The sequence below is a fragment of the Trachymyrmex septentrionalis genome, unplaced genomic scaffold (genome assembly GCF_001594115.1).
Source record: "Trachymyrmex septentrionalis isolate Tsep2-gDNA-1 unplaced genomic scaffold, Tsep1.0 scaffold53, whole genome shotgun sequence".
Taxonomy (NCBI): Eukaryota; Metazoa; Arthropoda; class Insecta; order Hymenoptera; family Formicidae; genus Trachymyrmex; species Trachymyrmex septentrionalis.
The window spans coordinates 603,057-618,681 of NW_017305705.1; the positions used below are offsets into that span (position 1 = coordinate 603,057).

The following is a 15,625-nucleotide window of genomic DNA, read 5'->3' on the forward strand; positions in this document are numbered from 1 at the left end:
GTGTGTGCGCGTGCTGCGTGTGACTCATTTGGATCAATCAAGTTACTCGCCTCGTATCCTCGTAGTATCTCTTCAAAGTTAAGATGAAACGTCGTTCGACGACCTTTTGTCGTTCGCCTCACATCGACCGGAGGTGAGATCCGCCGAGGGGAGCGCTCGTTTGCCGCAAATTCGACAGGGTGGGAATTTTACCGCCGCGAATTTTTCACCGTCGCGTGCATTCAACGCAATCGCTCGGATGCGACATTCATGCTCCCACGACCTGGCGAACGTTAGGCGAAATGACACCGCGCGCGGTACGAGGTCTCGAGTCTCGCGAGCGTCACGATTACACGTTCGCCACACGCTACTCTCGTTATCCAATCGTATGTTATTACTCTTGTATTACTCGTTACAGACGCGTTCGCGTCGTGCCGTTCGCGAGATCGATCATTAGCGTGGGACGGCGAGACGTAAATACCCGGGCGGCGTCTCCTCGCGCGGATCGTCCCGGACGACGCGAGAGCGGCGACGGGAGACGCAGACTGTACATTAAAATAGCGGTTTAAGTCGGAAGGCCACGATACCACCGATTTCTAGCGTTTAAGCATCTCTAATTAAGTCACTGCAAATACCGCTCTCTGGACATATACACACACGCGGACACACACACACACACACACCCACACAGAGACACGTAAACATATTTGCAACATGTGCAAGACTCGTCAATTGAACCGATCGGCCGTTGCATCGGTGAACCGGCACCCGATTCTGCGTCTCACTCGTCGGATGAAAAAATCGCATCGTACTTGACGATGCCGGATATAAAATTCGCGTAATGCTTTGTATTCATCGTGCGACGACACGGGAAGCGGGGCGGATCGCGATTTCGCGACGAACGAGAACGTGCGGTTCGTCTACGATTGCGAGCGGTGTCGCCGACGATCGTTTTAAACAATCAATTAGACGCGAAAGGAACACATCCGCATCCTCCTTTCCGTTATCTTTTTTTTAATCAAGACGAGAGATACTCCGAGATCGACGAATGAACGAGCTCAGCCGATAGCTCATTGATCTCTCGTTCGAGCAGTGGAGCCGCGCGTTTTTAGGCCAGAGTCGCAATTTGGGGTTGGTTCTTCAACTTAATTAATCGGGCAGGATTGTGTGTTGTGTGTGCGTCTCCGCCGTGTGTATTTGAAAATCGCATCCCGTATCGGCGCGCAGCACGCCGGACATCGGAAAATCGGAGCAACCACCCATCAATCGATCGCAGACACTCATTCTATATGGCACAGGACAGCGGTGACGATTCATCCATTCGTTCGTTCGTACACTCGCGCGATTCACGGTAGCGTTTGAACGAAAAATTATACCCGGTGTATTAAGAAGGAAAAGGGAAAAAGGAGCGAGGAAAAGCGATACTAATAATAACGATACTACATTAATAATGAAGGTATATTATTGCCGATTATTATATTGTAACACACGAAAGACGATGATATTAATACAATACTATTTATAAACTGCGAGAGAGAGAGAGAGAGAGAGAGAGAGAGAGAGAGAGAAAAGAAGAAGAAGAAGAAGAAGAAACGAATGGGAAGTCACCCGGTGAGAGAAGGAAGCGCGGCACGAGCGAGATGGTTTAAGGAGAAGAGATTGGTTGAATGAAAGCGAGAAAGAGAGATAGAGAGAAAAAGAAGCGGAAGTGAGGAGATAGATAGTTTGGCAGTAGGCTGATGGTAGAGACACGGCACGTCTAATATTAACAAAACAAAAAAAAAATAATTAAAAAAGTAAAGTATAAAATATCATAAACGCGAAAAAGGTACAGTAGTGGTTTACTATTGGCTGACACGTAGTGTGAATGCTGACATAGGAGAAGCATGCTGGCGAAGGAGAGCTTTTGTCGATATTTCTGTGACGGATTGGATTGAATGGGGGATGGAATAGAACACAGAGATGGACCGGAATGGTACGTCGCGTGATTCGCGGGACATATAGGGGGTTGAGTTTCGGAAGCGCCGCGTGCACGTGTTAAATCGGCTTGCCCGGGATATGCTGGTAGAGAAAACGAAGATAAGGCTTTCTTGCCGCACTATTTTGCCCGTTATGTTGGTTGATTTCCGAAAATTCGTACGATGACACGTAAAGAAACTTAAGCAGTAAAACTTAAGCAGTAAGCGAACTGGCCAATCGTAGTAGAGACCATAACGTAAGAGACAGTAAGAAATTCAACATGTTTGGCTAAGTCCACAATCTTGTTTTAAGAGGCACTCCGTAAGCTGTAAGTTGTAAGTGACGATATATCGGCTACTTACACTTTTAGGCCGTAAGAATTGGGTGCTCAATTTCGCTTAAATCTAACGGTTAAATCTTAAAAACTGCGCAAAAACAGTTTAAAGACGGAAATTATTGTCACTCGATCACTTTCGGCTTATGACTTTTGAAAGTCTCTTAAAGCAAGGTTGTGGACCGAGCATTAATTTCCTTACTGCTTACGTCTTACTTTAAGTGTACTATGGTTTATACTCAAGTAGCTAGTTCACGTTTGTCATCATGTTGACGTGAAAGTAACATTAAAGACAACATTAATTCATTGACCTGAATAGAGATGGATTGCGTTCGCGGACTTGACTTTTCTTTGCATTCGCGCGCCAGTATTTCTTTCCGTTCGATCAACACCTGTTACGCAATGTTACCATTGTGCGCAACGTTACGTGCTACGTTTTTTATCCTTGGCCGTGACTTTACGCGACGTTTGCGTTTTCCGTCTAAAAATTCACGAGGTAAGAATAGAAATGCACACAGCCGGGATTTATTAGTAAGCGTACGACGCGGATGGAGTCGATGAGAGGAGCAAACACGAGAGAGGCTGCCAGAAAGGGAGAGAGAGAGAGAGAACGAGAAAGTAAGATCGAGCAAACGGGGGGAGGGGGGGGGGGCGAACTCTTTGTGTGCAGGAGGATTAGGCGGAAGAGTGTGACAGGGCGAGAGAGGGAAATCTGATCTGAGTGAGAGAGAAAGAGAACGAAGAGAGAATGCGGAGGAACGATTGTAGATTCGGAAAGTCACTTAGCCAGCAGACTGCTGTTCATAGTGCCCTGTTATAGTGGGTTCCCTAGGCAGAGTGGCAGAGACGCGGTTTAAAAAAAAAAAACAAGAAAAAAAAAAGAAAAAAAAAATGCAAAAATAGGAAAGCTAGAACAGAAATGTGAAAGTCGGGTAGGAAGGGAATGGGACAAATTAAGGGTGGGGCGGCGCAGTTTAGTTTTACTACAAAATACACCCGAAGTGTACCTGGAAGATACGACGATATATTTGTACGGATTCTCGATCAACGGGGTACACGTTGAAGGTCGGAAAGTCGCGGAAGATCGTTATAAATCTTCGAAAACTATGGCCTTTGGTCGAAACGACACGAAACGTTTATCAAGAGTCTCCGTGAGAGCCTCATCGTCGATCGATTGTCTTCGGAACATTCGAATCTTAACAGCTCGTGTAACAACTCATGTAATGACTTGAAACTACATAAGTATACTCCTGGCGATGAAATAGCGATGCGATATCTTTTTTGGTACTGTCACAGTAAAAACGGACAGCGATCCGAGAGTTGTGCGAAACGTAGTTCAATATCGCTGAATTCCCAGCGCGATTCTTCGTGACTGCTTCTCGAGTCCTTGCGGCGCAATTAAACGGACTACGTAGACGAGAAGAACTGCACGGGCTCTGCGAGCTCCCGTCGAGACTCGCAATCGTTCTTGAGATCCTCGTCCAATTTAGGTTTCCGGGCACCCGTGGAGAACTTTAAAGCGCGACGGATAGCGAAAGAGAGAAAGGGAAGAGAAAGCGAAGCGAAATGGAGAGAAATTTGTTCGGAAGAAGCGAGGCACTCCGCCCTCTGCCCACGGGACCCTAATCTATTTTTCAGAATACGCTATTGTGATTATTACTATATGATAACAATTTAAAAAACTAAAACGACAAAAATACCTTGTACCATTGTTTATTATACGAATTCCGACGATTATATTATTTATAATGTTAATAATCTATATTAACGATATAATTATCGCATTATACCATTATTATATTTAGTACTATTAGAGAGTGAGGCTGCTACGCTGTATTAATGAATTAAGTACTAAAGAATTAAGTGACTCATCCTCACCTTTTTTAGACTTTACATATAAATATATAAACACACATAAAAGACTAAACGCACTTCTCACATTACTGCGTTCACATCGATGATTTACACGTTTCATTTCGAACGTTCGATTCACCACTTTCTTTCCTGGGCGCTACTCAGTCGACGTTTCTGCTTTCGTTGAACCTGTTTGCATTCGACGACTACGTTATTTTATATATCATAATAGGTATAGACTGTACCATGAAATATTAAGTAAAAATAAATTTGATTAGGTAATACGCCACTCCTTTCTCTAACACTCACAAATATTTCAACCACGATAGAGAATATATCCTTTTTTTTTTGTTAAATCTTTTCATCTCTAACGTATTTCTTAGACGTGGAAAAATTGCAAGATTGATGCTTTTCTTTCCTCTCATTATATCCTTGTATTTTTCCGAACATTCTTTATTTATTGAAAGGTTAGAAATAACGAATACGTATATTCATAAAGCGAATTTATTCACTTTACGTAGTCAATTTTTATTTCAAATAGATTAAAATAATTCTTTCTTAAAAATAAAAGAAATTACAATTTTTCGCGATAACTCTTTTATTATAATAAAAAATAGATGTAACTATTAAATAAGATTTAAGATAAAGTTAAAACCGCAAGAGATAAAATAAACCATCTGTTCTTTATCTTATCTTATATTTAGTAGGTTCGAGATAAGGTTCTGATAAGGATATGGTCATCACAATGAAATCATGATACGCATTGTATATATTTTTTTTCTCATCTTTATTTAATCGTAGCACATACTATTCCAAAAATTCATAAGTACGACGTAGATAAAAAAGTACAAATATTTACAAAATACTGTAAAAAAGAAATCGATTTGGAACGTCTAAGGATATGAACGTCATTCAAATGAGCTTCCCGTACGCTGTTCACTTTGTCATCGTATATGACTAGACATATTGGACATAATAGGTAGCCTTCACGAAACTCGCCGGCACATCGATTGATGTACCTTCTTTATGGCAGTGATGGTCGTTCACGATTAGATAATATCTGAGCGAATGATATGAGCACATAGGACTTGGATAATTGATCTTAATTTTACGTACGCGTAATTGCGGGTTAGAGATCGCTGTAACGTATATTCCTAACGTATTTTATGTTACAAGCAGTGATGGGCCGTACTCAGATTATACTCCGTGCTTTGAAAATACCTCTGTAGATGTGACTACTTTCCGCGCAACTTGATATCCTATTTCATTCAAACGCGAACTTTGGAGATTCCTTATTCAATAATAGAACTATCGAATTACTTTGAATTCGTATTACGAATTGCGAAAGTATAATTTGGACACGTTTCCAATCTAAACTAATTTTTCCACCTGAACAATTTTAATCCTCTCTGCACTTGTCGAGTCTTTTCTTCAAATTAAATGTAAAAGTACGCGACGGATTTTATACTACTAAGTACGTTCGTCATCACTGATCACAAGAATATTTTTTGACGTATATAGCGAACATTTAGGAAGCATTATAAAAGTCGTAGGAGACGCCGCGAGCTCGGGTAACTTTGAAAGATTATTCATATATTTCGTGCTTTTACATATTCTTAATTAGAGTATCCACGAATATACGACGATGCTTTCACAGGCAAAGTGCCTTCGTGAATTGCCTCGCGGTTTTTTCCCGGTATAACAAGAGTGCTTTAGTAAATTAGAGAACAGTATTTATCGTTGGCAGTCGTTTATACGTCAGTGCTTTATATCTAATATGCGTATATGATACACCATTATTTATATTAGCATGCACAGAGCCGAAGAGTCACTCATAATTACTCCTCGAAAGAAACATCAAATTTTTCCGAGAAGTAGAAATTCTCGAAAGAGAATTTTTGGACGAATTACAAATAACAAACGTACATTTTAAAGCAGCCTCGTTTCATTGATCTTTGTTTCTTTTCTATTCCTTCCAATCGCATTCAGTTCTTTTCGTTGCTGCAGACACGTATTAAATTAAACAAGTTGCGCGACTGATTTCATTCACGGTCCAATAAATCACTATTTCTTACCGAAGGTATTGTTTTATATCTGTTAAAATATATCTAGTTAAAGATCGATATTGAGATCAACAAAGGACTGAGAAGTCTTTCGATATTTACTCTTTACTTTTTTGTTTCAAAAGTTTCCATAAATACTTACTTTCATGTAGAATATACTCATACGTGAAGATCTACTGAACTGCATCGACGAAACTAAACTTTGGCTGATTTTGTACGGCTCTATGCGCGCTTTAATTCTTCAAAAATGATTAAAAGCGGTAAGTACTCGTAATATCCAATGTGAAAGAATTTGTAGCAATACGATTATTTTTCATTACGAGCATTTCTCTAACGCTGTCTATCCCGCACGACTTAAAAGCTGTTACCTTTACCGGTGGTTCTTTCTCTGTACCCTGCAAACACTTGGCTTACGAAGCATCAACGGAAGTCTTGCATGAAATGGAAGAAGCAACTGTGCGCACCATAATTGCCTCGCGAGTTCTCTCCTTTACAATCTCTCTTACAGTAGAATTAAATGCAAAAATAGGGACGACGTTAAAACTTACGTACTGTTAAAATATAAACATTGATATTCGTTGTATAAATCGGATACGGAGTCGAATATATATTCAGCACATCCTTCTTATTGGACCATCGCGTCAAATACATAGATTGTTCGCGCTACTTATCAAATCGTAGATCCCGAATGCAAAAATATCGCGAGCGATACTTCGTCTCTGATCCGATCGATTCTAATTTCCGCATGTAAAAATAGGTTTTTCAAGCGTCATTCTGTATATGCCGTTTTATCGTTATCGTTTTCCTCGCGTGCCCAGCATCTAGCCGTACGCGCCATGATCTTCTCACCTCTGATTACCAATATATACGAAACTTTTTTACGAAATTCTTTAATAAAAAGCCATCGAGGATTCGTATGATCATATTAATGAAAATTAACACGATGATTCACGCCAGTCTTTCGCGCTTTAAGAAAACAACTTACATGTATACTTGCGTACCATCGGTATATGTACAAGGCCGTCTTTTTCGTCAAATACGAGTGGTCGATTGCGTTCTTATCACACATAAATATATACGTTATAAATAATATATGTTATAAAAAGTTTCTTTTTATGTCTTAGCGGTGTAGAAGTAAATAGGCGGAGATAAGATTTTCTTCATCATTTGATATGGTCGTGATACTTTCTTAATATGCATGTCATTGCAGCGCCGAGTCCGATTATCGAACGTTCAATCGAGACCGCCCGCGTAATATTTCGTACGAACCCCGATTGAACATTTCTCTTATCAATTTTCGGCCTCGGTTCATCTAACAATTAACGTATCTTATGAGTATTCGATGTGTGGTGATGATACTTATTATTATATCGATACTGTATACTAAATATTGCATTAATTGCATAATAACGTGTATGAGTCCATACAGATCATTACTTAGTCCAACGATAGAAGAACAGTCATTGGAGCGGAGAATGCTATTCGAAATAAATATTATTTTCTTACCGAGCTAGTGGGCGCGACAAAATACTGTAATATGAATAATTATTGCGGAATCAATAATTTTATCTCGTTCTATTTCGTAATCTATAACAGGGAAGCAGTAGAGGAGATCAAGATGTAACGTTCAATGATCGTACAACACGGAGATTTGTGGGAGATTTCGCTAGTGCGATTTTGGAAAATGACATTCGCGGAATGATAGAAAAATCCAAGATTGCACAAAATATGATGTCACAATAATGATTTCTGAAGTGAAATTCATAAAATATATTAAAACTCTTCTGAATGAAGATGCTATTCACTTGATTATATGCAACGACGTGGATTAAATGACAGGCATCGATGCGAAATATTAAATTCTGCGTAAAATCTATACATCACGATTTGCGACGATGTCATTAGGACACATAATTCTCGCGCATTCAATGATTAATGAGCAAGCATTTTCCTTTTGTAAAAGAGTAGGGTTTCCTATAATTCATTATGCATATATAATCGATACGAAGCGTTTAACATGAAAGCCGGTTAATTATTCTCGCGCGAAACCGCGGCTTTCTCGGGTCCCTCCTCCTCATACGGGAGAGATCACTACCGCGTAGTCATCGGCGCTCGTCAGCCTTACCTCTCGATATACAGCTCCGCACAATCATTACCCCTATTGCAGTATTTCCAATATTCATCAGAGCCTCGTACAAATAAGGTCGCGATAATAGCCTACAGGCAACTATCGACCACAATTTCGCCTATTTTCGACACAACCTCATCAAAGGTCGGTCTCTCACGTGGATCATTTGCCCAGCACTGAGTTTGCAGCTCTTGAAGAGCCGGTGGTGCTGCTTTGTGCGGTTTCCACGTGAGCGCTTGCGCCTTGAGCTGTGTTAACACGGATTCATCGTTCATCTTATTAAATGGCAACTCGCCCTGGTGGAACATCTCCCAAACCAAACACGAGAATGAATACACATCGCTTTTAGTGGAGTACTCGTCCTCGTACACTGCTTCATAGGGTAGCCATCTCAGCGGAATTATCTGATTTCGATGTTTCGTATATTCTTGTTGGTACGGCTCTTTGGTCATGCACGGTAACGAGATCTTGATCGTCAAGTTGCTGGCGATCAAACAATTGCGCGCGGCTATATCCTTGTGGACTAATCGATTATCAGCTAAGTGTTTTAGGCCCTTCGCAGCCTGATTCGATAGTGAAAGTATTTGCGCCACTGACAGTTGAGGTGCACGTGGTGCTTTCGTTTCGTGCGTTGGGCTAGAATTGTTATCTTTTCGTGAGGCAATCAAAAATTGTTTCAAGTCGCCCCAATCAGTATACTCTAAAATCATATAGTCGGGCTCTTCCTCTCGACACAGACCAATCAACTTGACGACATTCTCGTGGTTAAGTTTATGAACAAGATCCAAATGTCGTTTAAATTCTTGAAGAGCAATCTCGTCTTTTGTGTTTGTCAGACTCTTTACCATGACCAAGGATTCCTTATCGCCATCAACTTGATATTTCGTAGAATAAATCTCACCGAATTCTCCTCGACCAAGAGGCTTCAATTCCTTTAGATTGCTGCGCGGAACGGCAATTTTATCATAATTCGACTTAGATTTCCTAGATTGATTGCTACTTTGGCTGTGAGCTGTATCTGCGCCGTCACTCTTGTTATGAGAATCGCGATTTTCCTTCTTCTTATTTGTCGAATTTACTTTATTCCCAGTTTCCTTCAACTCTGTCTGTTCCTCCTGTACATCACCATTCTCTATTTTTTCTAAAATTCAGAGATATACACATTAATTTAGATATGCATGCTACATTATCAAATTGTTACATACATTAATATTGACAATATACCTTCTGTTTGTTCCTGTAGGTATTGTTGCTTCCTACGACGACGGCGATAGCGACAATATAACATGAGACCAACGACGAGCACCATATACCCTGCGGCTGCGCTAAGAGTAATCGTTACAGTCTTAGTCATCATCGTTCCATCATCAGAGGCTTCTAGATCCATGTCAGCTCTATAATTATCTCCAGCTAAAATAATAGTTATTTTATTATTATAAAATAGAGATCGCATTAAATTATAATTAATTTAAAATAGTCATTTTAGAAAAATTATACATTATAATAACATATTATAATAATGTACAATAATAAGTAAATAATAATATCAAGTACCTTTTACATTTAATTGAACTTCCTCTCGTTTTAAACCACCGCTATTGCCAGCGGTACATCCGTATTTCCCCTCGTCACTAAGATACACTTCTTTAATGTACAAACTTCCATTACTCAATACTTCGAATCGAGGATTATCTAAATTGTTCATGCGAGAATCTTTATCCCATTGAATGGTCGGTTTAGGATCACCCTCAGCGGCACAGTGTAACATCACTGGATATCCCTCAATCGCTTCCGTTGGATTTTGTGGTTGTACCGTAAATTTCGGCGCGACTATGAAAAATAAATGAACATTAAATTAATTATTAATTAATGCATTGTGTAAATGAATTTCTTGTTCGTTTCACATTCATCGTACAAGCGCCGATACGTACTAACTACATCAATGCTAATCGTGTGATTGATGGACCCTTGAGCGTTGCTGGCGATGCAAGTGTATCGCCCTTTGTCCTCCTCCAGTACACCGTTGAAGTGTAGAGTGCCGTTAATATCCTGAACATGTTTGGGAAATTCCTCGTCCTCGCCTTCCTTGACCCATTTTACCATGGGGTTCGTGGCACCCTGGGCCTTACACGATACCTTCGCTGTAGAGCCAAGCTCTAGACGTTTATTGACGGGTTGCGGTGAGAATTTAAGCTTCTCTTCAACCGTGAGAACGGCCGGGTCCGAAAACAGAGACGGGAAACCCGTGGTGAATACTTGACACATGTAGTGCCCTTCGTCAGACAGGTCAACGCTCTTGAAATGCAGCGTAACATTGCCATGATTATCGGTCACGCGGTATCTTGTCGGACCGCCCGATTCCCTCAGCTGCGCTCCGTCCTTCAACCAATGCACGTGCGTAACCGGTGGTTCCATGCCGGAATACGAACAAGTTAGTGTCACGGAATCACCTTCCATCACACTGAGCGACTCTGGGGAGCTTATTATACTTGGCGGGGCTAGAAATCAAAATGACAGGCCATTTGTAATCTTCCTGAGTCGTTACGCGATAGAATTTGTCGTATTCATAGAAAACCGCATCAGTTCTGTTTACAATTTTTTGTTGAGAAAATTGTATACCTACTTGATATAACTATTTGGACGGATATATCCGTTTCACCGGCCATATTCTCGGCCACGCAAGTATAATTGCCGTCGTCCTCGCCCATTCGTGCCTTCGCGATGATGAGCGTGTTATCTTGAACGCGTACGGGACCGGTATCGCTTATAATATGTCCCGTGGGATCTTTCCAATAAACCTTGGGCGAAGGGAGCCCCAAGGGCTCTAGGCAACTTATTTGGAATTCTTGATCCTCACCGACAATCGCCAGTTGAGTTGGACGTTTTGGTTCGAAAGCAGCCACCGAAAAGTTCAGCAAATCTGCAAATTTTATTTACGTCCATTTATCAAGAAGTTTTTTTTTTCACTTCAAAAATATTACAATAATTTACAATTATTATTTTATACTATTTATCAATTTGTTTAAAATGCTACATTAAAATACTATAATTCGAACAGATTAATACATGTATGTATTAAAAATATTTAAGACTTTTGTTTGATCTAAATGTAGTCTATTAGCTATTGCTTATTTAATTACTTTTCTTCTTATTATTTCATTATCTCTTGTCTACTTTTAGTTTTAATTCTATTATCGTTGAGCTATCGAAAATCGATTGGTGCTTACAGGCAATTTGTAATTCGACCGTATAACTGACTGTGGTCTCGTCCCTTATTCCATGGCAGGAATAGAATCCCTGGTCCCTAAGATCGGCGACGCGTATTAAGAGAGTGCCGTTCTCGAAGATCGTTCGCTCCTCGTCGGATTCCAGCGGACCGATTTCCTTGAAGAACCACTGCACCTCGTCGGCGTTCTCGAAGACACAGTGCAAAACAGCCGGTTCGCCGCGTTTAGTAATCAGATTTCTCGGAACATCCTTAATCGTCGCAGTCTCATTTCCGGAAACTATTAACGGGTAGCTGTCAGTTACTGGCGAGGCTCCTGCCTCATTCTTGGCCACACAGGTATACATGCCGCTGTCTTCTGGAATTGCTCTGTGTATGTGCAGTTTCTTTTTCTTGATCTCGACACGATCGCTTTTCGCCACGCTCACTGTGTTCCTGTAAAACGAACACAGTAGATCCCCGACTCGAATCATCTTCGTGAGATATACAAATTATATTAAAAGCATGCATGGAATTTTGCGTTAATTATTCACTAGCGTCATTTCTATATTCAAACAGAAATTGATCCGACAAGCCGAGTCTCCATTTTTGTGTGCATTTAAATGCTCGATTTTTGCAACACGTAATTCTTGCATAATGCGTAATTCATGAATAAGAAAATGTGAATCGATCAAAGTTATTTTCTTCCTTTCCATAAAATAAAAGATTCCGATTGGTTGATTCTCTTATTATGCCTCATGTATTATGCGTTATGCAAAGGTTTGTGCTCCAATCTTATCTTTTATGGAAGACTTAAGTCACTTGCGCGATAACTGACTTCGTTCTCGCCCTTAATTCAGAAACAGCGACAGACACGACAGGTTCGAAAATGTATTGAAGGAAAAGTTTTTCCGACGCGTGATATTTCCATCGTGTGATACAACAGCGACATCATTAAACTCCACCGAATGCACGGCGTATTCCACGGGGAACAGGCGTCGCGGGTTTACAATGAGGGGGATGATTCGAAATGACGACGGAGGTGAAACTCTCGATGGTGCACGTCGGGGCGAGGGAATGCCACTTCATAATTCACCAGGCCGGTCCCGTAAACGTCGGGTGTCAGTTACGCTAGAAACTTAGTAGTTTGCCCCCTTCGTTTCGGTCCATCCCCATGTTGCTCATCGCGCATCCCGCTTAGATTTTACGGCACTAGTTACTCTCTCTCTCTCCTCGCGCGAGACACTCAGGTAAATAGACAAAGTTAAAACAGAAGCAACCAACTTGAACCACTCGTATTTCATGTCGCCGGAACCGTCGACGTGACACCGGAGCTCGACCTCGTTGTCCATGTGGATCGTGGACGGCAATTTCGGTTGCTGCAGCTGCACGATTGCTTCGCTGATCCCTGAAACAGAAATCAATGATGCCGTGTAATGCAATGATCAGCTATTAATGCGGTAAACGTTTTGCGGTGTACGATACGGTGTATTAAATGATTATACGCGAGTATAATGGAGGTAGGGAAACAAAACGAATGTTTTAATAGAATATCAACTGCATTACAATAATGTACTTTATCGTTGCTTTGTGCTTTATTTTAATTATTTTTAATCGTAATTAAAAAATAATTGAAACAACCGTTGCATCGGAACAATATATGTATATTTGTAAAAAAAAAAAAATTAGAATTTTAGACGATGTCAGTATCGTTATTTCTTGTAAGACACCTTTTGCGGAATAAAATGAGCAATTGTATTTAGACGAGTCGGTTGGACAAGACATGGAGGACACGAACGAAAACAGAGCCGCGTGGAGAGTCGAGTAAAGAGATCGAAAGAAAAAGAACGCGTCGTGTTCCGAGGGACATCAGAGTTCGCACGAGATCACATTTGTACAGTTCTTCTTTATATTAAATATCAAGCTCAGCTTCTTTTCACCTCATATAAAATCTAGATATTTTTGTTCCTTTTTAATAGCTCTCCGCACTGGAAAAAAGAATCTGATTATAGCTACTAAATATTGAGTGAAACAGTTTCACTCAAATGTTGAAATAAAACTAAACACAACTTTATTTTTACAAATATTTATAAACATTACCGTTGGTATTATCATTTGGTAATGCTTACTAAATATTTGTAAAGGTAAAGTTATATTTAGTTCTTGATTTAGTTATATATTACCTTGATATTTAGTTAAAACTATTTCACTTAATATTTAGTAGCTATAACTGGACTCTTTTCAGTTAGTGCGCGCGCTCGCGAGTGTGTGTGAATTATTATTAATGACGAATATGCAAGTTGTCATTGGCATGTTTTGCCGCGAATACGTGTCTCATAAATAGAGATGTGTGATTTCCAAAATTGCGCAATGCAGATGCAATATTCCCTAAAAATCGCAGTGACCGTGACACATCGCATCATATATTGTACAATATAAAAATCGCGATGAAATATGTACATTATAAATGTATATTATACATTTATTCAACTGCCCGTTTTTGCATTAAAAATTTTTGATAACTTTTAATGAATCTTTAATGAAAAATCTTCAAGGTTCAAAGCAGCGACAACTGACTAAATGATCAAAAATATTAATTGTTAGAACACAGCAGCAATTACGAAAAAGTATTAATTGTTTTTTTAAACATTTAACAGATTGAAGGACTCTTCCTATACAAAATAAATAACAATAAATAAAGGGCAAAGTAAGAGTCAACACATTTCTTTAAAAAAAGTCATACAATTAAAAGAATAAATTACAAATAGAGAAAAGTAAAATTAAAGAAGATATATAATAAAAAATAATAAAAACTCAGTTTAAATACAAATAAATTACAAGTTTCGGCTACCGGATTGAATCCTCTTCAGACATTAACTTATCGAAAAAAAACGCAGTACAAAATTAATTATCGCAAATGTTCGCATATTCATTATATTCACAGTTCGGGTGAGTCTTGATGTAGAACTCGACATTACACTCGACATTCACGTACGATTGAATAATCAAATGTGTTTTATATCTCTTGGAAAAGTTCTAGTTGATAAAAAAGATAAAAAGACTTCTTACGAAGAAATAAACGCAAATAAATTAACATACCGGAATTCTAATAAGAAATAAAAACTCACCAAAAATCATGCGTAAATTATTCAAACAAGTGTGTCCATATAAGTATAAAAAAACCATTAGAATATATATAAAAACAAATGAAACGCTGATGCGTACGGACATCGTGTATGATTATTATGTACTCTCGCTGATACGGATCACCACTGAGAGAAGAGACGGACTGTCAGTATTGAAAAGTCAAACCTTATTTACAATAGGTATATATGTCTTACGAAGACCTTCAGTGTCAGTTTGTAAATTCAAACTATTTTCCTGATTCTTAATATTGAGCATACGCTTTAAGTTAATGTCTGAAGAGGGCTCAATCCTGTAGCCGAAACTTGTAATTTATTTGTATTTAAACTGAGTTTTTATTATTTTTTATTTTTTATTATATATCTTCTTTAATTTTACTTTTCTCTATTTGTAATTTATTCTTTTAATTGTATGACTTTTTTTAAAGAAATGTGTTGACTCTTACTTTGCCCTTTATTTATTGTTATTTATTTTGTTTTTTTTTAATACAATAGCAATGAACAATCCTTCATAAAATTTGGAATTCGTTTTCAGAGAAAAATTTCAAGAAATAAAAAGTTATATCGATTCTTTATTGCGCGTTAGTTAAATTGCTTGCATGGCTTAAAAAAATTAAAGAACAAATATTCTATTATACGAAATATCAAATAATTATGCAATAATTAATATAATCGGAATTAATATAACTCGAAATTATTGAGTTAAATTACAGGGAGCAAATATTAAACTATGTAGAAATGTATATTTTTTGTGACACAATATGAAAAAATGGCATACATTTTCCATATGGCATTCATATCCATAAATGGAATTTACATGTCCATAATAATGTTTAATCTACCTTTTTAATTCTATGTTATTAAACATTCTACAAAATCTTTGATAAAGAGGAACAAATTTTAAACTACATCTAACGTTACAAATAAAGTATTCAATAATCGGAATTTAATATATATATA

The 15,625-nt window shown here is 38.7% G+C and overlaps 2 protein-coding genes across 2 annotated transcripts in view; one reads left to right on the top strand and one right to left on the bottom strand.

Moving 5' to 3' along the window:
- The window catches only part of LOC108751968 (semaphorin-1A), a 272,728-nt gene extending 263,093 nt beyond the window's left edge, over positions 1–9,635 (top strand). Inside the window, exon 11 of the mRNA XM_018492473.1 lies at positions 9,561–9,635. Within this exon, the coding sequence (XP_018347975.1) occupies positions 9,561–9,607 (47 nt within the window). The 3' untranslated portion in view covers positions 9,608–9,635. The remainder of the gene's footprint in view (positions 1–9,560) is intronic.
- LOC108751966 (tyrosine-protein kinase-like otk) overlaps positions 4,983–15,625 on the bottom strand; it is a 59,343-nt gene continuing 48,700 nt past the window's right edge. Inside the window, exons 3-9 of the mRNA XM_018492469.1 lie at positions 12,807–12,930; positions 11,545–11,978; positions 10,941–11,237; positions 10,249–10,815; positions 9,872–10,147; positions 9,542–9,727; positions 4,983–9,458 (exon numbers count right to left, since the gene is read on the bottom strand). Of these exons, the coding sequence (XP_018347971.1) occupies positions 8,407–9,458; positions 9,542–9,727; positions 9,872–10,147; positions 10,249–10,815; positions 10,941–11,237; positions 11,545–11,978; positions 12,807–12,930 (2,936 nt within the window). The 3' untranslated portion in view covers positions 4,983–8,406. The remainder of the gene's footprint in view (positions 9,459–9,541; positions 9,728–9,871; positions 10,148–10,248; positions 10,816–10,940; positions 11,238–11,544; positions 11,979–12,806; positions 12,931–15,625) is intronic.